General features: G+C 47.1%; 1 protein-coding gene across 3 annotated transcripts in view; it reads right to left on the bottom strand.

Annotated features, from left to right (window-relative positions):
* DYNC2I1 (dynein 2 intermediate chain 1) overlaps positions 1 to 16,207 on the bottom strand; it is a 41,813-nt gene that overhangs the window by 16,056 nt on the left and 9,550 nt on the right. For all 3 annotated transcript variants that reach the window (XM_032965449.2, XM_032965450.2, XM_076071647.1), the window contains 6 exons: positions 14,459 to 14,553; positions 12,879 to 13,008; positions 11,917 to 12,095; positions 10,220 to 10,385; positions 9,632 to 9,727; positions 4,588 to 4,649 (listed from right to left, as the gene is read on the bottom strand). In XM_032965449.2, the coding sequence (XP_032821340.1) occupies positions 4,588 to 4,649; positions 9,632 to 9,727; positions 10,220 to 10,385; positions 11,917 to 12,095; positions 12,879 to 13,008; positions 14,459 to 14,553 (728 nt within the window). The remainder of the gene's footprint in view (positions 1 to 4,587; positions 4,650 to 9,631; positions 9,728 to 10,219; positions 10,386 to 11,916; positions 12,096 to 12,878; positions 13,009 to 14,458; positions 14,554 to 16,207) is intronic.

The following is a 16,207-nucleotide window of genomic DNA, read 5'->3' as shown; positions in this document are numbered from 1 at the left end:
CGCTTGCACAAGGTTTACGCAAGGGTAAAGCAGGCAGCAAGTCCCTGTGGGCTGCGGATCGTAGACTCCATCGACTGGGCTCTTTTGAGGCTCGTACACACTGCCCGGTGAGATAGGACGGAGTGGACTGATGCAGACTGTTGCAGACAAGTAGGCATCGGTTGGCATTGCCCTTTATTTCGCTAACAGACTCTTGGGTTACAATGGCTCTTGTCCTGCACAATAATGTTTGTCCTATTCCATTAGTGTTTGGCGTGTGGGAGGAAATCCGAGCAACCAGAGAACACCCACCCATAATGAAGGGATAACACTAACATTTCACAAACATGGATCACCTCCGATTAACACGGTTGCCTACGTGTGCCGTGAAAGAGGTTCAACAGACATACATTCCATTTCCCTCATGCCATCTCTTTTACATCTTGCAGCCCAATTACAAACCCATGTTCCACATTGCGCAGGAAACCCAGCTACATCACACGGGGGCTCCTACGCCAGCCGTGTGTGTGTGTGTGCATGTGCACGCACCACTCACCTCCTATCATAACACATGGCCTGGACGGTGACCTCAAATAATTACCGTTCTCTCACGGAGCTAAGAATGCACTCAGGGAAGGCTTAAGTGATGCCACTCGGAGCACTGGTGTTGTGTGAGGCGAGGCTTGTGATCTTCGCACCGCGAGGTTGTGTTGGAATGTGGGGGGCATTTTTTTTTCCCCACTCGTCCAATTGGATTTTAATAGCACGTGTTTGCAAGAGACGGTTGGATTGTTGCATCGCGGAACTTTGAGGGAGACCGACAGCTTGTGGAAGTCTTCGTCCAGCAGCAGATTGTTCATGGCTGACGTTGATGCTTCCAATTGCATTCATTCACGTTGTATGTATGTTGTCATGAGATGAGCAGGAGACATTTTCATATGGAACTCTACAGAAATCAAGTGCATGACCCCACGAGAGATAATGGCCTTTTTGGAGGTAATATCACTGAACGATTGTGCAGCTTTTCATGGTTGTGCGATGTGTTGTCCAGAACGGGAGCCTCTTCAGTAGTTGAATCGAGATTCAATTCTCCAGTTTCTGAAGAAGCTCCCAGCACGTGGAGACAATGTTGGACGTCGTGAGGAACAGCATACGGTAACATCCCGAAAACACAATATCGTAGAACTACTTCCGAGGTCTTTCATTCGCCCCGCATCAATACGAGGGGCACCACACCTTCTCACACGTTCTGCTACAGAGGTGTCCATCGGACGTCAATCAAACAGTCGAAATAAGCCCAAGTAAATGACAAATCACGTTCTATATATATGTGATGGGCTTTTTTCATGCAATAATTTGTGACTGGGCTAAGACTATGAAATGCACAAAACTCCAGTGTAAGCCTAATCTACAGTGAAGCAGTTTGATCTACAGGTGGCTTTTAGGATTGGAACCCAGGACCTCCGGCAGTGGTACCGGCTCTGAGCTCCGACACCATATTAGACCCTTTAGTATTTAAAGTAAATCCGTAGGATTTGTGTGATCTAACCCAAAAAACCTTTATTATGAACAATATTGGTCGCGAAAGTCTAAATGTTAAACAGACCCTTTAGTATGTATGTTGAATTTATTTCACACCATTACATAGACAACCATGCTAATCATCGAGCTGCCCTCTCGTGGAATGCAATGTAAAATAAAAGACAGGGAAATTAACTTTCTTCCCTGGGTAGGCAGCCAGTGATCAGGACAAGCAGTGCTTGCTTGGCTGTTTGAGCTCACAGTTCACCCATAAATTGATGAACACGCTTGGTTTGTGAAAGGATATAAGTGCCCTGCACTGCACCTGCTGCTTGAAGCTTTTCTCCTAAGACTGAACCCAAAACACTCGCTGCTTTTGTTTAACATTGCAGACTCCGCTCGTGTCTCACATAGGGCCATGGTGGAACACTGGGAGAGATGGATGGGGTGGATCGAGATGTGAGGTTGAGACGTGGCGTGAATCTTACCAAAAACAAAGCCCACAGACACAAACTTGGTTGCACCACTCAAAAACAGGCTCCACTTTAGAATGCAATTACACTCAGTGTCTATATAACATCTGAATGCAAACGCCATCTCAAGGAAATGTAAGGTAATACTGGGCGACCCTGCCAATAGACAGAAACATTAATTTAAAAAAAACACATGAAAAATGCAGGCTATTTAGCCGAAGGAAGGTAGTTTGATGTTGACTAGTGACCAACTTTACAAGGGCATCTAAGTAATCCTTTACAAACCTGCACACCAAGCACAACTAACAAATCTAACACACCTGCTCCCCCCCCCCCGTACACCTATCTAACCCAACAAACATAGCACACCCTACACACCAACGCACCAGCACAAACTCACCCAGTACAATCAACATGCCTTGCACATTCAATGTACCAGCACACATGCCAAACCCTGCACACAGCAACACACCCAGCAAAAACCCAGCACCCCCTGCATACACAACACATTCTCATACACACTCTGCACACCCATCATACTCTGCACACTCTGCATTCACAAACACACCCTGAGCATAGCGCACACGGTACAACCCACACACCCTGAACACCACACACACTCCGCGCACCCTGCAGGTTACAAGAGGCGCCCTGACAGCTCACGATGACCCCAGCCTGCAGATACCAAGTGCCACTCGCTATGAACCCCTCTTCCCTTATAAGGTGCCAAGTAGTGGACACACTATCTCTAAAGCACTCAAACATTCATTTCCCTTAAACAAACACGTCGCGACAGCCGTGTTTGAGTTTGCAGACGAAACAAATGATGCTGTCATCTCACGACCACCGGCCGCCCGTACATGAGATCTGGGCCTTGTAACGCGCAATCGTCATCAGCCCCGCATGTGCGCGCGTGTGTTTTTGAGCATTTGTGAAACTATGTGTGCATGTGAGTGAGAGTGGCCACCCGTACAGTGAGGGAAAAAAGTATTTGATCCCCTGCTGATTTTGTACGTTTGCCCACTGACGAAGAAATTATCAGTCTATAATTTTAATGGTAGGTTTATTTGAACAGTGAGAGACAGAAAAATAACAAAAAAATCCAGAAAAACTTAGGTCAAAAATGTTAGAAATTGATTTGCATTTTAATGAGGGAAATAAGCATTTCACCCCTCTGCAAAACATGACTTAGTACTTGGTGGCAAAACCCTTGTTGGCAATCACAGAGGTCAGACGTTTCTTGTAGTTGGCCACCAGGTTTGCACACATCTCAGGAGGGATTTTGTCCCACTCCTCTTTGCAAATCTTCTCCAAGTCATTAAGGTTTCGAGGCTGACGTTTGGCAACTCGAACCTTCAGCAACCTCCACAGATTTTCTATGGGATTAAGGTCTGGAGACTGGCTAGGCCACTCCAGGACCTTAATGTGCTTCTTCTTGAGCCACTCATTTGTTGCCTTGGCCGTGTGTTTTGGGTCATTATCATGCTGGAATACCCATCCACGACCCATTTTCAATCCCCTGGCTGAGGGAAGGAGGTTCTCACCCAAGATTTGACGGTACATGGCCCCGTCCATCGTCCCTTTGATGCGGGGAAGTTGTCCTGTCCCCTTAGCAGAAAAACACCCCCAAAGCATAATGTTTCCACCTCCATGTTTGACGGTGGGGATGGTGTCTTTGGGGTCATAGGCAGCATTCCTCCTCCAAACACGGCGAGTTGAGTTGATGCCAAAGAGCTCCATTTTGGTCTCATCTGACCACAACACTGTCACCCAGTTGTCCTCTGAATCATTCAGATGTTCATTGGCAAACTTCAGACGGGCATGTATAAGTGCTTTCTTGAGCAGGGGGACCTTGCGGGCGCTGCAGGATTTCAGTCATTCACGGCGTAGTGTGTTACCAATTGTTTTCTTGGTGACTATGGTCCCAGCTGCCTTGAGATCATTGACAAGATCCTCCCGTGTAGTTCTGCGCTGATTCCTCACCGTTCTCATGATCATTGCAACTCCACGAGGTGAGATCTTGCATGGAGCCCCAGTCCGAGGGAGATTGACAGTTATTTTGTGTTTCTTCCATTTGCGAATAATCGCACCAACTATTGTCACCTTCTCACCAAGCTGCTTGGCAATGGTCGTGTAGCCCATTCCAGCTTTGTGTAGGTCTACAATCTTGTCCCTGACATCCTTGGAGAGCTCTTTGGTCTTGGCCATGGTGGAAAGTTTGGAATCTGAGTGATTGATTGCTTCTGTGGACAGGTGTCTTTTATACAGGTAACAAGCTGAGATTAGGAGCACTCCCTTTAAGAGTGTGCTCCTAATCTCAGCTCGTTACCTGTATAAAAGACACCTGGGAGCCAGAAATCTCTCTGATTGAGAGGGGGTCAAATACTTATTTCCCTCATTAAAATGCAAATCAATTTATAACATTTTTGACATGCGTTTTTCTGGATTTTTGTTGTTATTCTGTCTCTCACCGTTCAAATAAACCTACCATTAAAATTATAGACTGATCATTTCTATGTCAGTGGGCAAACGTACAAAATCAGCAGGGGATCAAATACTTTTTTCCCTCACTGTATGTGCATGCGTACGTGCGTGTCGATGCACAATCTCTCACCCACAGGTTCATGACACCTCCCTCCTCCAGGGAGGCCAGCTGGTATGACAAGCCAGAACGTTCTGTGTGGGAGGAGATGCACATCATCATCCTCGTCGTCATCGCCGTCGTTATCGTCATTATCAACACTAAATACATCATCATCAAATGCCACCTTTCTCATAACCAAGTACCGCACCGTTATGTCACCATTGTTACATAGCACGACGCCACCATCTCGTTGCTATCAAAAACATCACCGGCATCTATATGCCCAATACCCACATCACCAAACACGACACCACTGCCACCAAGCACCAGTCACATAGTCGTTATAAAGGACACCACCACCATTAGCATTATCAAAAACATCGTCAAAATAATTTTCATCATCAAGCACACCATCGGGCTCATCGTCATCATTGCACGGTTGGCTATGTACTGTACGAAAGAAGTTCAACATATGTACATCATGAAGCACAACACAAAACACACCACTACCAGCATCATCAGTTTCAAATACCACACATCACATCATCATATCTTAATGAAACTCAACACCATCAGTTCTTCATAAGCAAGCGAGCACATCATCATCAGTACCTCCACCACCACCATCATCATCATGTACATCATAATCGCCATCAAGCATGCCATCAGCACATCAACAACACATTTGCAATAATACACACGTTGTTTTGACTCCATCAGCCTTGGAATTTGAGGACATAATTGAAGCCAGAACTGTTTTCCCTGAGTCAGCCATATGTTTTAATTTCCAGACTGCATTCTGCCCCCTGTAAGTTGTTTTTTTTTAACAAGAGGTCTGCTGGGAATCGATACTTCATTTTGCAGGTAGGTGGTAGCCTCAGGAATTCGGCTGCTCTGGGTCTCTAGGGAATCACTCTCATTTCAATAAATGTACCAAGCAAAACCACTTGCACGGCAAGTATCACAATGTGGCCCCAGATTGAGAAGGCTGCAAACTCCACCTCGGTTTTTCCATTCTCAGGTGAAGCGTGACTGGAATTCACTTTCAGTGGCTTCACCAGCAGAGCTTTCTACACCACACGCAGCCCACGTAGCCTCCCAGGAGGACTTCTCTGGTGGGAGCCCAGCACTGGTGCAGCATCATCAGCATCCTCAACATCCATCATCCTTCACCATCATCCATTGCCATCGCATTCCAATTACCAATGAATCCACCTGTACACATCACCTGCATATGGAAACTGGATCCATGCGTCACCACTGTTCATGTACCATGCTGTGTAACATCACTGTCCATTGAACTGTGTGTACGGCCAGCTGTCTGGCGTGCCGCTTGTGTATACGGCCCATCATCTGGTCTGTGTGTAATGGGAGCTATCCGATCTGCTGTGGCCACGCCTCTATTCCCCTACCATGGAATGCACGTGTGCTCAAAGTCTCAGTTTACACGCAGTCCAGTACCACGCTAAATGAAAATACAACTCAAAAATCAAACAGCTTTTATCTTGCAGATAGCTTCCGAAAATGTATGTCTCAATTTGTCCGAGAAGTCTGAAGCTTCGTGAAAGTGGATATGCGTTAAAATCACAGTCCAGCAGTCCATCATAGCACTTGAGTGATGTCACTGCACAGCCGTTATATTTACAATATTGAGAGTATCATCACAATACATCACTCGATTCCTATAAATATGCACCCAATACATCACTCGATTCCTATAAATATGCACCCAACCTTGGCAATCAAGGATTATTTTCTCAACAATGTTGGACAGCACAGGACACAGAGCCTAGGCATGCATCTACAGGATAAGACACATACATTCTGTAACAAACTAAACAAGCAGACAATAAGCCTCCTTCCTGTATCTTTTTTTCTCTACACACAAAAAATACATTTTTTTTACACATCCCATCAGCCACACAGCCTTCTGGGAGTGATTTCCTTAAGCCACGTTGGTTTAATACAAGTCTAGAGGATGCTCGTTACATCCTCACACACGAACACGACACAACCGCGGGTTAAGGGTCAGGGGTCACGGGAGCACTGTCGTGCACGACACGCAATCCGATGATTGAGTGGGACACTCTGATCGGATTGGTGCGGAGAAGGATTGTAAAAGGGCAGAAAAATCCGAGAATGTGATTGGCGGGAAACGGGGGAGATGGGCTATAAAAAGGGACGGAGTTGAAGAGTTCGGGGGTTGGCTTTGGATGACGAGTGGAAGTGTGGTGTAAGTTCGCGTTGAAAATAAATATCCTTCTTAACCAGCTCAAGTCTCCTCTTCACAAGCAAACATAACTTAGGTTGTCTTCCTTTAAGCCGATCCAGGAGGCACTGCTTAGGGCATAAACCGCAAACTGCTGCTCTCAGTACCGCTGCGACAAGAAGCCGCTACTGGCACTACTGGCATCCCACCAGCGCGGCGCTCTGTGGCCTACTGGTGGAGCCCGCCTCGTGTGCGAGCGACACGTGAGACGAGGCCGAGGGTGCTGTGGTGTAGCCTGTCCAGTGTACCTGGCTCCAGCTGAAGGGCCACGTGGCTCTGTTACTCGTCAGCGCCCTCGTGCACGTGCCTCACATCTGTGGCTGCATTTTTGTGATGCGATGCCTTGTTGTCCTCAGCATGGGTTAAAATGTTTTGTTCTTGTTAAATCTCTCTTTTTCCCTCCAATTTTATCCAGAACGTACCGTCAATGTCGTGTCAAGAGACAAATAATCCATTCGTATCTCTCGCAGAGCGGTGAAACCCTTCGTATTAGAGAACAACAAATGTAAGTGGATATCACAGAGCTACATCTGAGACCCCGTCAAGTGACCTCTGTCCAATACGGTAGGGAGCAGCACTTTCCCACAAACTCTCCCACTGAGAATAATGTTCATCATGTGAAAGTGAAATCAATTTATTTTTAATCCTCAGGGTTGGAACATAGCCAGATTAAGCACAGAACCAAATTTAGCGTTATGCTTTTATGAGCCGTCACCTTGAACTCGCTGCACTTGAGAACCCAGTTTGGCCACAGGTGGCAGCCTGGATTCAAACCCAGCTGTGCCAGCTCAGTGCTCTGACCTCTTGAGCCACCAGGCCAGCTCAGTGTGGATTAAGGTTGCCCACAGGTACGGCCCCCATGCCGATAGTGAAATGCAAACTGATACACCTGCCTGGATGGCACTGGGGGCATATAATGTATCAGAGTGCAGAGCCAAAGACTCCGAGGACTTGGGTTAGAATCCAGGTTTCGGCCACGATTAAACCAAATTCTCAAATGTAACGAGTTAATGGTTCCAGCCAGGTCACCAACGACCACACAAAAAAAAGTGCCATTCAACAAATCTCTACTTGATCTTGTCCTGATGATACTTGATGTAGTTTCTCAAGCAAAATGTGATATTGAAATTGTACATTCTGCTGTGAGAACTGTTCTTCCACTTACAACATACCCACGTGCTGAAACATTTGGCACGTTAAACACACACGTGACAATAAAAGTTGTTTGGCTTTGTCGGGTGGTGGAGAGGTCTTAAACATACAAATTCGGCCAGATCATTACTCAGCATGAATAAATAAATAAATATTTAGCCATAAATATTAACGGCAAAACACCTACTTGTTAAGTTAATGACACACTATTAGGGCAGGGACTATACCGAGGGGTCTATGCACGTTGGTCAGAGCTGGAAAGCAATAGTGGGTGACCTATATCCCAGCGAGCAGAGAACACTGGGTTTGTCCTGCATAACGGTGTCATCTTGCATCCACCTTGAGAACCATGCGCTCAATATGATGAATATTTAAAGTGCCTAAATAATAAACAGTGGCAGCTCACGGACACAGCATCTGTATGCATAATAAATGCATCCGAGCACCCATAAAGAGGCATAATTGAGGACGGTGCTGTCAGCCTCAAGGAGAAAATGGAGCTGCCCAGGGAGTGGCATTGTGTTCTTTTAGGGCAGCACGGGTGGCAGAGGTGGCCTACAAAAAATACTTAAGCAGCGTCTAAATGTTACCGCATCTCAAGACGCCACTCAGAAAACAGTGGGCATACTTATTTTATAGGGGGAGGCAGTAAATCACAGGCAAAAGATAACATGAAAGGATTTCAGTCTGGACTTAAACAGGGCCAGGGAATCAACAGCACTGATGGGAGGGGGAAGGAGGTTACATAAAATGGAGACAGCAGAGGAGAATGAGCGATGGAGCAGAGGGTGCTTGGAGAGTAACGTGATGAAAGGAGAGAGGTAGGAGAGTGTGTATAGAGGAGTAGAGTGAGATGAGACAGGAGGGGTAGGAGAGTGTGTAGAGAGAGTAGAGTGAGATGAGAGGGGAGAGGTAGGAGAGTGCGTGGAGGGGAGTAGAGTGAGATGAGAGGGGAGAGGTAGGAGACTGTGTATAGAGGAGTAGAGTGAGATGAGACAGGAGGGGTAGGAGAGTGTGTAGAGAGAGTAGAGTGAGATGAGAGGGGAGAGGTAGGAGAGTGTTTGGAGGGGGGTAGGGTGAGATGAGAGGGGAGAGGTAGGAGAGTGTGTGGAGGGGAGTAGAGTGAGATGAGAGGGGAGAGGTAGGAGAATGTGTGGAGGGGAGTAGAGTGAGATGAGAGGGGAGAGGTAGGAAAGTGCGTGGAGGGGAGTGGAGTGAGATGAGAGGGGAGAAGTAGGAAAGTGCGTGGAGGGGAGTAGAGTGAGATGAGATGGGAGAGGTAGGAGAGTGTGTGGAGAGAGTAGAGTGAGATGAGATGGGAGAGGTAGGAGACTGTGTATAGAGGAGTAGAGTGAGATGAGAGGGGAGAGGTAGGAGAGTGTGTGGAGGGGAGTAGAGTGAGATGAGAGGGGAGAGGTAGGAGAGTGTTTGGAGGGGAGTAGGGTGAGATGAGAGGGGAGAGGTAGGAGAGTGCGTGGAGGGGAGTAGAGTGAGATGAGAGGGGAGAGGTAGGAGAGTGCGTGGAGGGGAGTAGAGTGAGATGAGACGGGAGGGGTTGGAGAGTGTGTGGAGAGTAGAGTCGAGTGGCAGTGGCTTTGATGGACCTGACCCATTGGGGGTGCCGCCTGCTGCTCTGTGGTGTGGTGTAATCACCTGTGGATGAGCGTGCAGATGGGTGAACGGATGGTGTCGGCACTGGCTCCACGGCACGCACTGGCGTCGAGTGCCCTGTGCCCGAAGCCGCACCCACTGCAAGGCACAGCACAAACAACAGCGCCAGCAGCAATATACGTGGTGAGTCTAAATGGAACATGAACGTAAGTGTTATTTCCGAATTGTTTATGCCTCAAACGTACAGAAAATGGCTATTATTCCCCACAAAACTTTGCTTGTGTGACCAGGACAGTGCTATTTTGAAATGTACCTATTTTCAATGAGGAAATGTGTGCATTTGTGTTATTCCTTCACATAAAGTCCTGGTCACAAAAGCAAAGTTTGTGTGGAATAATAGCCATTTTCTATACTTTTGAGGCATAAGCATTAAGAAAATAACACTCACTACCCGGGAACAAAAATCGTGTTACGCAGTGTAGCTTATAGTTTAACTTGATCTCATTCGGGGTCCCAACAGCATCTTCACACGGCCTGCTTACCGGGGGTGGAGGCGGGGCGGGCGGGCGGGCGGGGCGGGCAGCAAGGGAACGTGCTACGAGGGGGCGAGCGGGCACGGTTGCCCCGTACCTGTCGAGTAGGTGGGCAGGCGCAGCGGCCAGACGTGCTCGCCGTCGTCACGCAGTGCGCGGTGCAGGGCGGGCGGCTCCCGCGGGTCCCACAGCAGCAGGCCGCCCTCCTCCGTCCCTGCAAACAGCAGCCCGGCGCGGTCCAGCCCAAAGCAGCAGCAGGAAACCTTGGAGGACAGGGAGAGAGGATCAGGGTTATCCCTCTCCCTCTCTCTCTCTCTCTCCTTCTCTTCTCATCCTCCTCCTCCAACCGGTCGTCGCACCCACGTTGAGGACCCGATGCAAATTGTACATAAATAATTATGACGTTACAATTAAGACTACTGGAGCGAATGTAACCGAGCAAACTTATTTTTACACTCTTAAGAAGAAGAGTATTGAATCTTGAAATTAAGCAAGAATCACTAATCATGATAACCAATCAATTTTACGTCGGTTGCCGAGTGGATACCCACCTGTGATGTGTGTCCTGGGTGGACACAAGATCGAGCATTGTTAATGAGAAAACAAAAAGCCTGAGAGTAACAGGAAGGCAACCCATTATATCACTCCAGTGATGTCAATGTGGCATCACTTCCATACATTACAATACAACACCAAAGCAGTGATATCGGGAGGGCAATATGACGCAGCACTGTTTAGTTTGCTTCAAACTTGCATTAAACTTCCCAGGAGACACAATATCGGCATTAGCTACTGGGTTTTTTTTGTTTTATCATCCTTTAAAGGAGGGTATGGATGGGATTAAGGAAAGGGTTGGGGCTACGGTTATGATTAATGCCAGTGTTAGAAATAGGGGCGAGTGTTCGAGTTAGATGCAGAGCCGTAGGACTTGAGTTAGTGCCTACGTCTGAGGTTTATAGTGAAGATTAGGGAAACGATTAGTTGTGTGAATGCACAGGGTTAAAATTGGAGTTATGGTTATTATGGACTAGGGGTAAAGATTAAGAGGCTAGGATTAGGATTAGAGTTTCTGGTGCAGCTTGTGTTTACCGCTGGGATTATATCTGAATGGTTGTAAATCTTGAGCCTCGAGTAGCACACTGCCTTGATCCTGCAAACCATGTTTCCTTTCAAATTCCAGTACCAAGATCTACCTGATGTATACTGGGTTATGTCATTGTCACTTTGTGCATTACGGTGACAATTCCTGACCGATTCTGAGTATTCCCACTGTGACACACATTTACACAGAGTTCCTTCCAGACGACAGCCGAAGCTGTGACCGGGGTCCGGTATTGGCAGTTTTAGGCACATGTATAAATGCCTATTATCAAGCAAAACATTTCTAACATCATAATTTGATAATTATAATTTACTTATTTATCCAAGAACGTCATTTTGATTCATATAACTATTTTCAAGAGGTTCGTGCATTGGGTATTATGTTAGGATGTATTCAGCCAATTAATGATGAGCAATTGTTATACACGTGGGAGGAAACCGCAGCAGCTGCAGGAACCCACGCCTTGCGCGAGGGAGCAACACTCAATCCCCGTATAGATGGATGCAGGCAGATGGCAATTAGTCCACTTGCTGTACCGCCTTCTACTGGCAAGCCAGGGTATGGCACCTCAACGCCCACGGGAAGGGAGTTTCGGTTACAAAAATCTTGTTTTAAATCGTAACCGGTTTAGTGTTTACCTTTTAACAACATTCGTACATATATGTAGCATATAAAGCAACACAACTTCTCACCTCTGGCTCACTGAGCAGCACCCTCTGTGGTTGAGATGGCTGCCTGAGGTCCCAGACGCACAGTACCACACAGCGGGCGAGCACGGCGTCCACCTGCAGCCTGCTCGGCCCGGGAGGATGGACGCTCAGCAGCATGTGCCTCTGCACTTCAGACACGTGCAACCTCGACACAGTGCGGCCTGTACACAGTGTGCACGCGCACACACAGCATACACACACAAATATAACAATTTTAATGTATAAATGCAACCTGGTGGATCAGCTGTTCACAATCGGAAGGTTGACAGACAAAATTTTGATAATGGGCTGAGTACCACTTTTGGAGGAAGTCAACAGCAGTTGTCCTATGGATAGACTAGCCCTGTTACAGGGTACATGGAAACTCCACCACTGGCTTAGGACAATAATCAGGAGGTGACCACTGCCTCAATGCTTATTTAAGCAGGAAATTACTTTGACTGAACTTTAATATGCAACCGCACCTTTACATGCGCGAGGGACAACATTAGAGAAGTAGGGTGTAATTGGTAGAGAGGGGGTGAGGACAGGGACCTGGATCCAAACCCAGACTTTCAGCAGCTCTGACAGGGTATTAATTATCTCCCTGATGCACCAAGCCACCTCCTTGTTTTGAAGCCACTTTCAATCCAAAACCTATTCATACAGTGCCCTCTACTGGACACGAAAGCATGGAACGGTGTGTTTCAAGTGAGCCATGCGGCTCTTGAGTCGGGTGCAACCGCAACAAATAAACAAAATATGAACAGAGAACATCTTAAAGCGATGACGCGCAACAGAAACATCCTGGATAAACCAGCAAATCTTCCAGAAAAAAAACATCGTATTACAACGCTGTGTGCAAAATCCCAGTGCGATGCAAGTCAAACATTAACAACCATAAGACAATTTAGATTAAAGTTATCAGGCCAACTCCGCGTGTGGTGAGGTGGTGTATCGAGTACCGTGCAAAAACGGGAGGTCCGTGTGTAGAGGGTAGAAGCTGCTCCCGACTGAGAGGCTGCTGGTGCGTGTCTCGAGATTCCTTGAGGCTTCCTTCTCTGTCCACTCCTCCTCCAGCAGCACAGACACCACCTTGGCAGGTAATGATGATCATTTGTTTTTGATAGAGCACACTTTACGCAAAGGGGAACCTCAGAGCGCTTTGCACACAAATAACCAACTTATCACATCACACCTCAAAAAACTGCAAAGGCACCTCCAGCAGCAGATGTTCCTGTGTGGCACAAGGTGCCCGAGCACCTGTCCTGCAAGCGGGCATTAGTCCGCTGGTAAGGGAAAGAGATTGCTATTTGTCATCCCAAATGAGTAATTTGCGGGTAATTTTTTTTTATTTGGCTAATTTGGACCAAACTCTTTGGTTCTTTCGGTAAAGTCACATAGGTAGAAATAAAATAAAACAAATCACAAATGCTGAAGCATTTTCTTGCTGTGGTTGTTCCACCTGATGAAGATTGCTTGTGTTGAGATCGAAACGTCGTGGTTTGTTTCATTTGATTTTATTTTATACCTACGTGACTTGACCGAAAGAACCAAAGAGTATGGATTCCTGCAGTCACGAAAGCTTCAAATCAAGATTAATTTGGACCATGGTCTATTCGATTTGACTGACGTTAGGGGATAATCCAGTGTGAAGTGGATGGCATGTACTTTATAGTTAACACACTCCTAGGGTGGCTTGCTGGATTCGAACCACAAACCTCTGCAACAAACGGCGAACGCGCTACCGCCAGGCCACGTCACTGCTCCAATGTACTGCAAAAAGCCGAGCCACCATCCAGCACGTCAATATGACGTATAATTCAGCACACAGACATAATGACACCACCCAGCAAACAGATGCATCAAACAGGACATCCAGCACATAGACAAGATACGATCACCTAGCACGGTGCTCCACAACCTGTGTGCCACGGCACACCAGTGTGACACGCAAAGAGCCGGATGTGCTGCGGTATTTTTGGAATTATCGGAAAGAAGATCGCTATGCGCAAGCTTGGATAGACGAACTATCCGTGCCAATTAGTGGCTGATCCAGGCCCCACGTCCCATCCTCCCCTCTCTATTGGTCACGGCGTAGTACGGTAGATACCCGTCAACCCCCACCCCCGGCCAACTATCCACTCGGGCCTACAAGTATTTTTGGCTTGGTGTGCCGTAAAAATCGAGCATGCTCGAAAGTGTGGTGCGGAATGAAACAGATTGAGAAGCACAAACGCATAAGGTGTCATTCAGCACACCAACGGTCATTTCATCCAATACACAAACTAGACATGTCATCTGACACAAAACACACGGGGATATCATCCAGCACAGACATGGATACCATTCAGCACACAGGACACCAAAATAAAGAGGTGTAAATTCATCTCAAAATCGGTAACTATTCAGCACAAACACACGTTCTTGGGATTTTTCCACAGTACGTCAGATGGTACAGCTACAGCATCAACAGCCGTAGCAGCTACAGCAGCAACAACAGCAGCAGCAGCAGCTATAGCAAGAGCAACTACGCGTGCCGTACCTGGAAGGCGGAGGCCAGGAAGCGTTGGAGGCGTTGTGCGTCGAGCTGCTGCTCCTCTCTTGTTCCCACACCACCTCCAGCATCGTCCGCTGGGCCTGCAGACAGAAGCGGAGACGGTGTGAGCAGCTGCGCAGCTATCGAGTGTGCAGGCAGTGGAACTGCACCAGGGCCTATGGGTGCCAGGCTATGAAACATGGGGGGGGGGGCAGGGGGAGTGGAAATTGACAGGGAACCTCACTCTATTCCTTGTACCGGGACACATGCCAACCACGCTACGCGACTGAGTGTGGCGATCACAGTCTACATGGGCCAAATATTAATTATTTCATAATTACGTTTGTTTACCCAGCAAAGCCTCGCCGAGTGTCATGACTCTTTTTTACTCAGGAGGGTCCTGCCAAATGTTTGCAGTGGGGGTGTTGCTGCTGTGTGTCATCCCAATGGATTCACACCGCGAACCTCTGCAACAAGCGGTAAACAAGCTACCGCTGGTCCACAAAGGCAGGCATTTGGGTTCCCCACCCCTGGTGTGTAGGAACAAGGAGATGGGGATAGGGTTGGGGTTGGAGTTAGGGCTCCAGATTTCAGCTCCATCCTACAGAGCAGTCGTATTGTGCACGACAGTCCCAACACTTACTATCCCAACAGCACTGGGTATCATGCACCAGATTCACGTCCTGACAAAACGGCCAACATGCATTACTACCCAAGTCGTGATTTGTCCGCCTATTGAAAATCATTACTTTTACATGAAATAAGTGCACTAGATTTAATTAAACCATTTGTGTGAACTAAATCAAAGTTATCTACTTTAGGAGGGAACGTGCCCGCAATCAGGACATCCACCGAGAGTATGGAGTGATGAGAGCAGCTCGTATTGTGTGCAGGAGAGCGACGGAATTTTGCGTTGCATGACCACAAGATGGTTGAGGTCTGGGAAGGTCTTTATTGGATCATAGCTGACAACGGCTTCTCAAAATGTAGCAATTATAGCCTGTATGTGAAAATGTTGTGTTTGATTTACTATTTTTCATTTCATATCCATTCTTAATTGTAATATCATCACCATGCATAACCTATGTAATGTTGGATTAAGCCCTCGTTACCTCATCGCCATCTCTCACGGTGCTACACTACCAAAATCCAGCTCGCCCATGTGCACGAGCTCATCTCATCACTCCATCTCCATGTTGGCTTCCCTCTCTCCTTTGGCTGCCATTCTGTCACCAGTCTCATCCATAGGCCATCATCCCCTTCCATCGATAGGTCCTGTCCAAGCGACTTCCTTTACTAGTTAACAAGATGTCTCTAATTTGCATTTATTGTCCTACACATGTGTTTATCTTTCTGTCTCTCAGTGTTAATTCCCAGTACACACTGCCCCATGCTTCACTGTGTATTTTTCAACATATGTTCCATTTTCTTTATTTCAGTGTTCATGCACTCACTGAGGAGGTAACTGCAAAGTCTGGCTAGCCGGATCAATACGGATGGACATGAAATCCAGCTACCCGGGGTTTTACTGTATATGACGCTGGGATGTGTATACGATACAGAAAAGCAGGGGAATGTAATATATAAAGCACGTATGCATGTACTGTATCTATAATGCAAGTTTTCAGATACAATGTTAACAATTGTGCAAAATTGAGGAACGTACGTGATATAGGTATATCCTGTGGGGACACTGCGTTGGCAGTGGTACATAAGCACAAATCACACAAAACTCGATATATCCATCAATAACAC

Source organism: Petromyzon marinus, chromosome 34 (genome assembly GCF_048934315.1).
Source record: "Petromyzon marinus isolate PM22_M1 ecotype Great Lakes invasive population chromosome 34, UKy_Petmar_22M1.pri1.0, whole genome shotgun sequence".
NCBI classification, from domain to species: Eukaryota; Metazoa; Chordata; class Hyperoartia; order Petromyzontiformes; family Petromyzontidae; genus Petromyzon; species Petromyzon marinus.
This window is presented reverse-complemented; position numbering and strand designations above follow the sequence as displayed.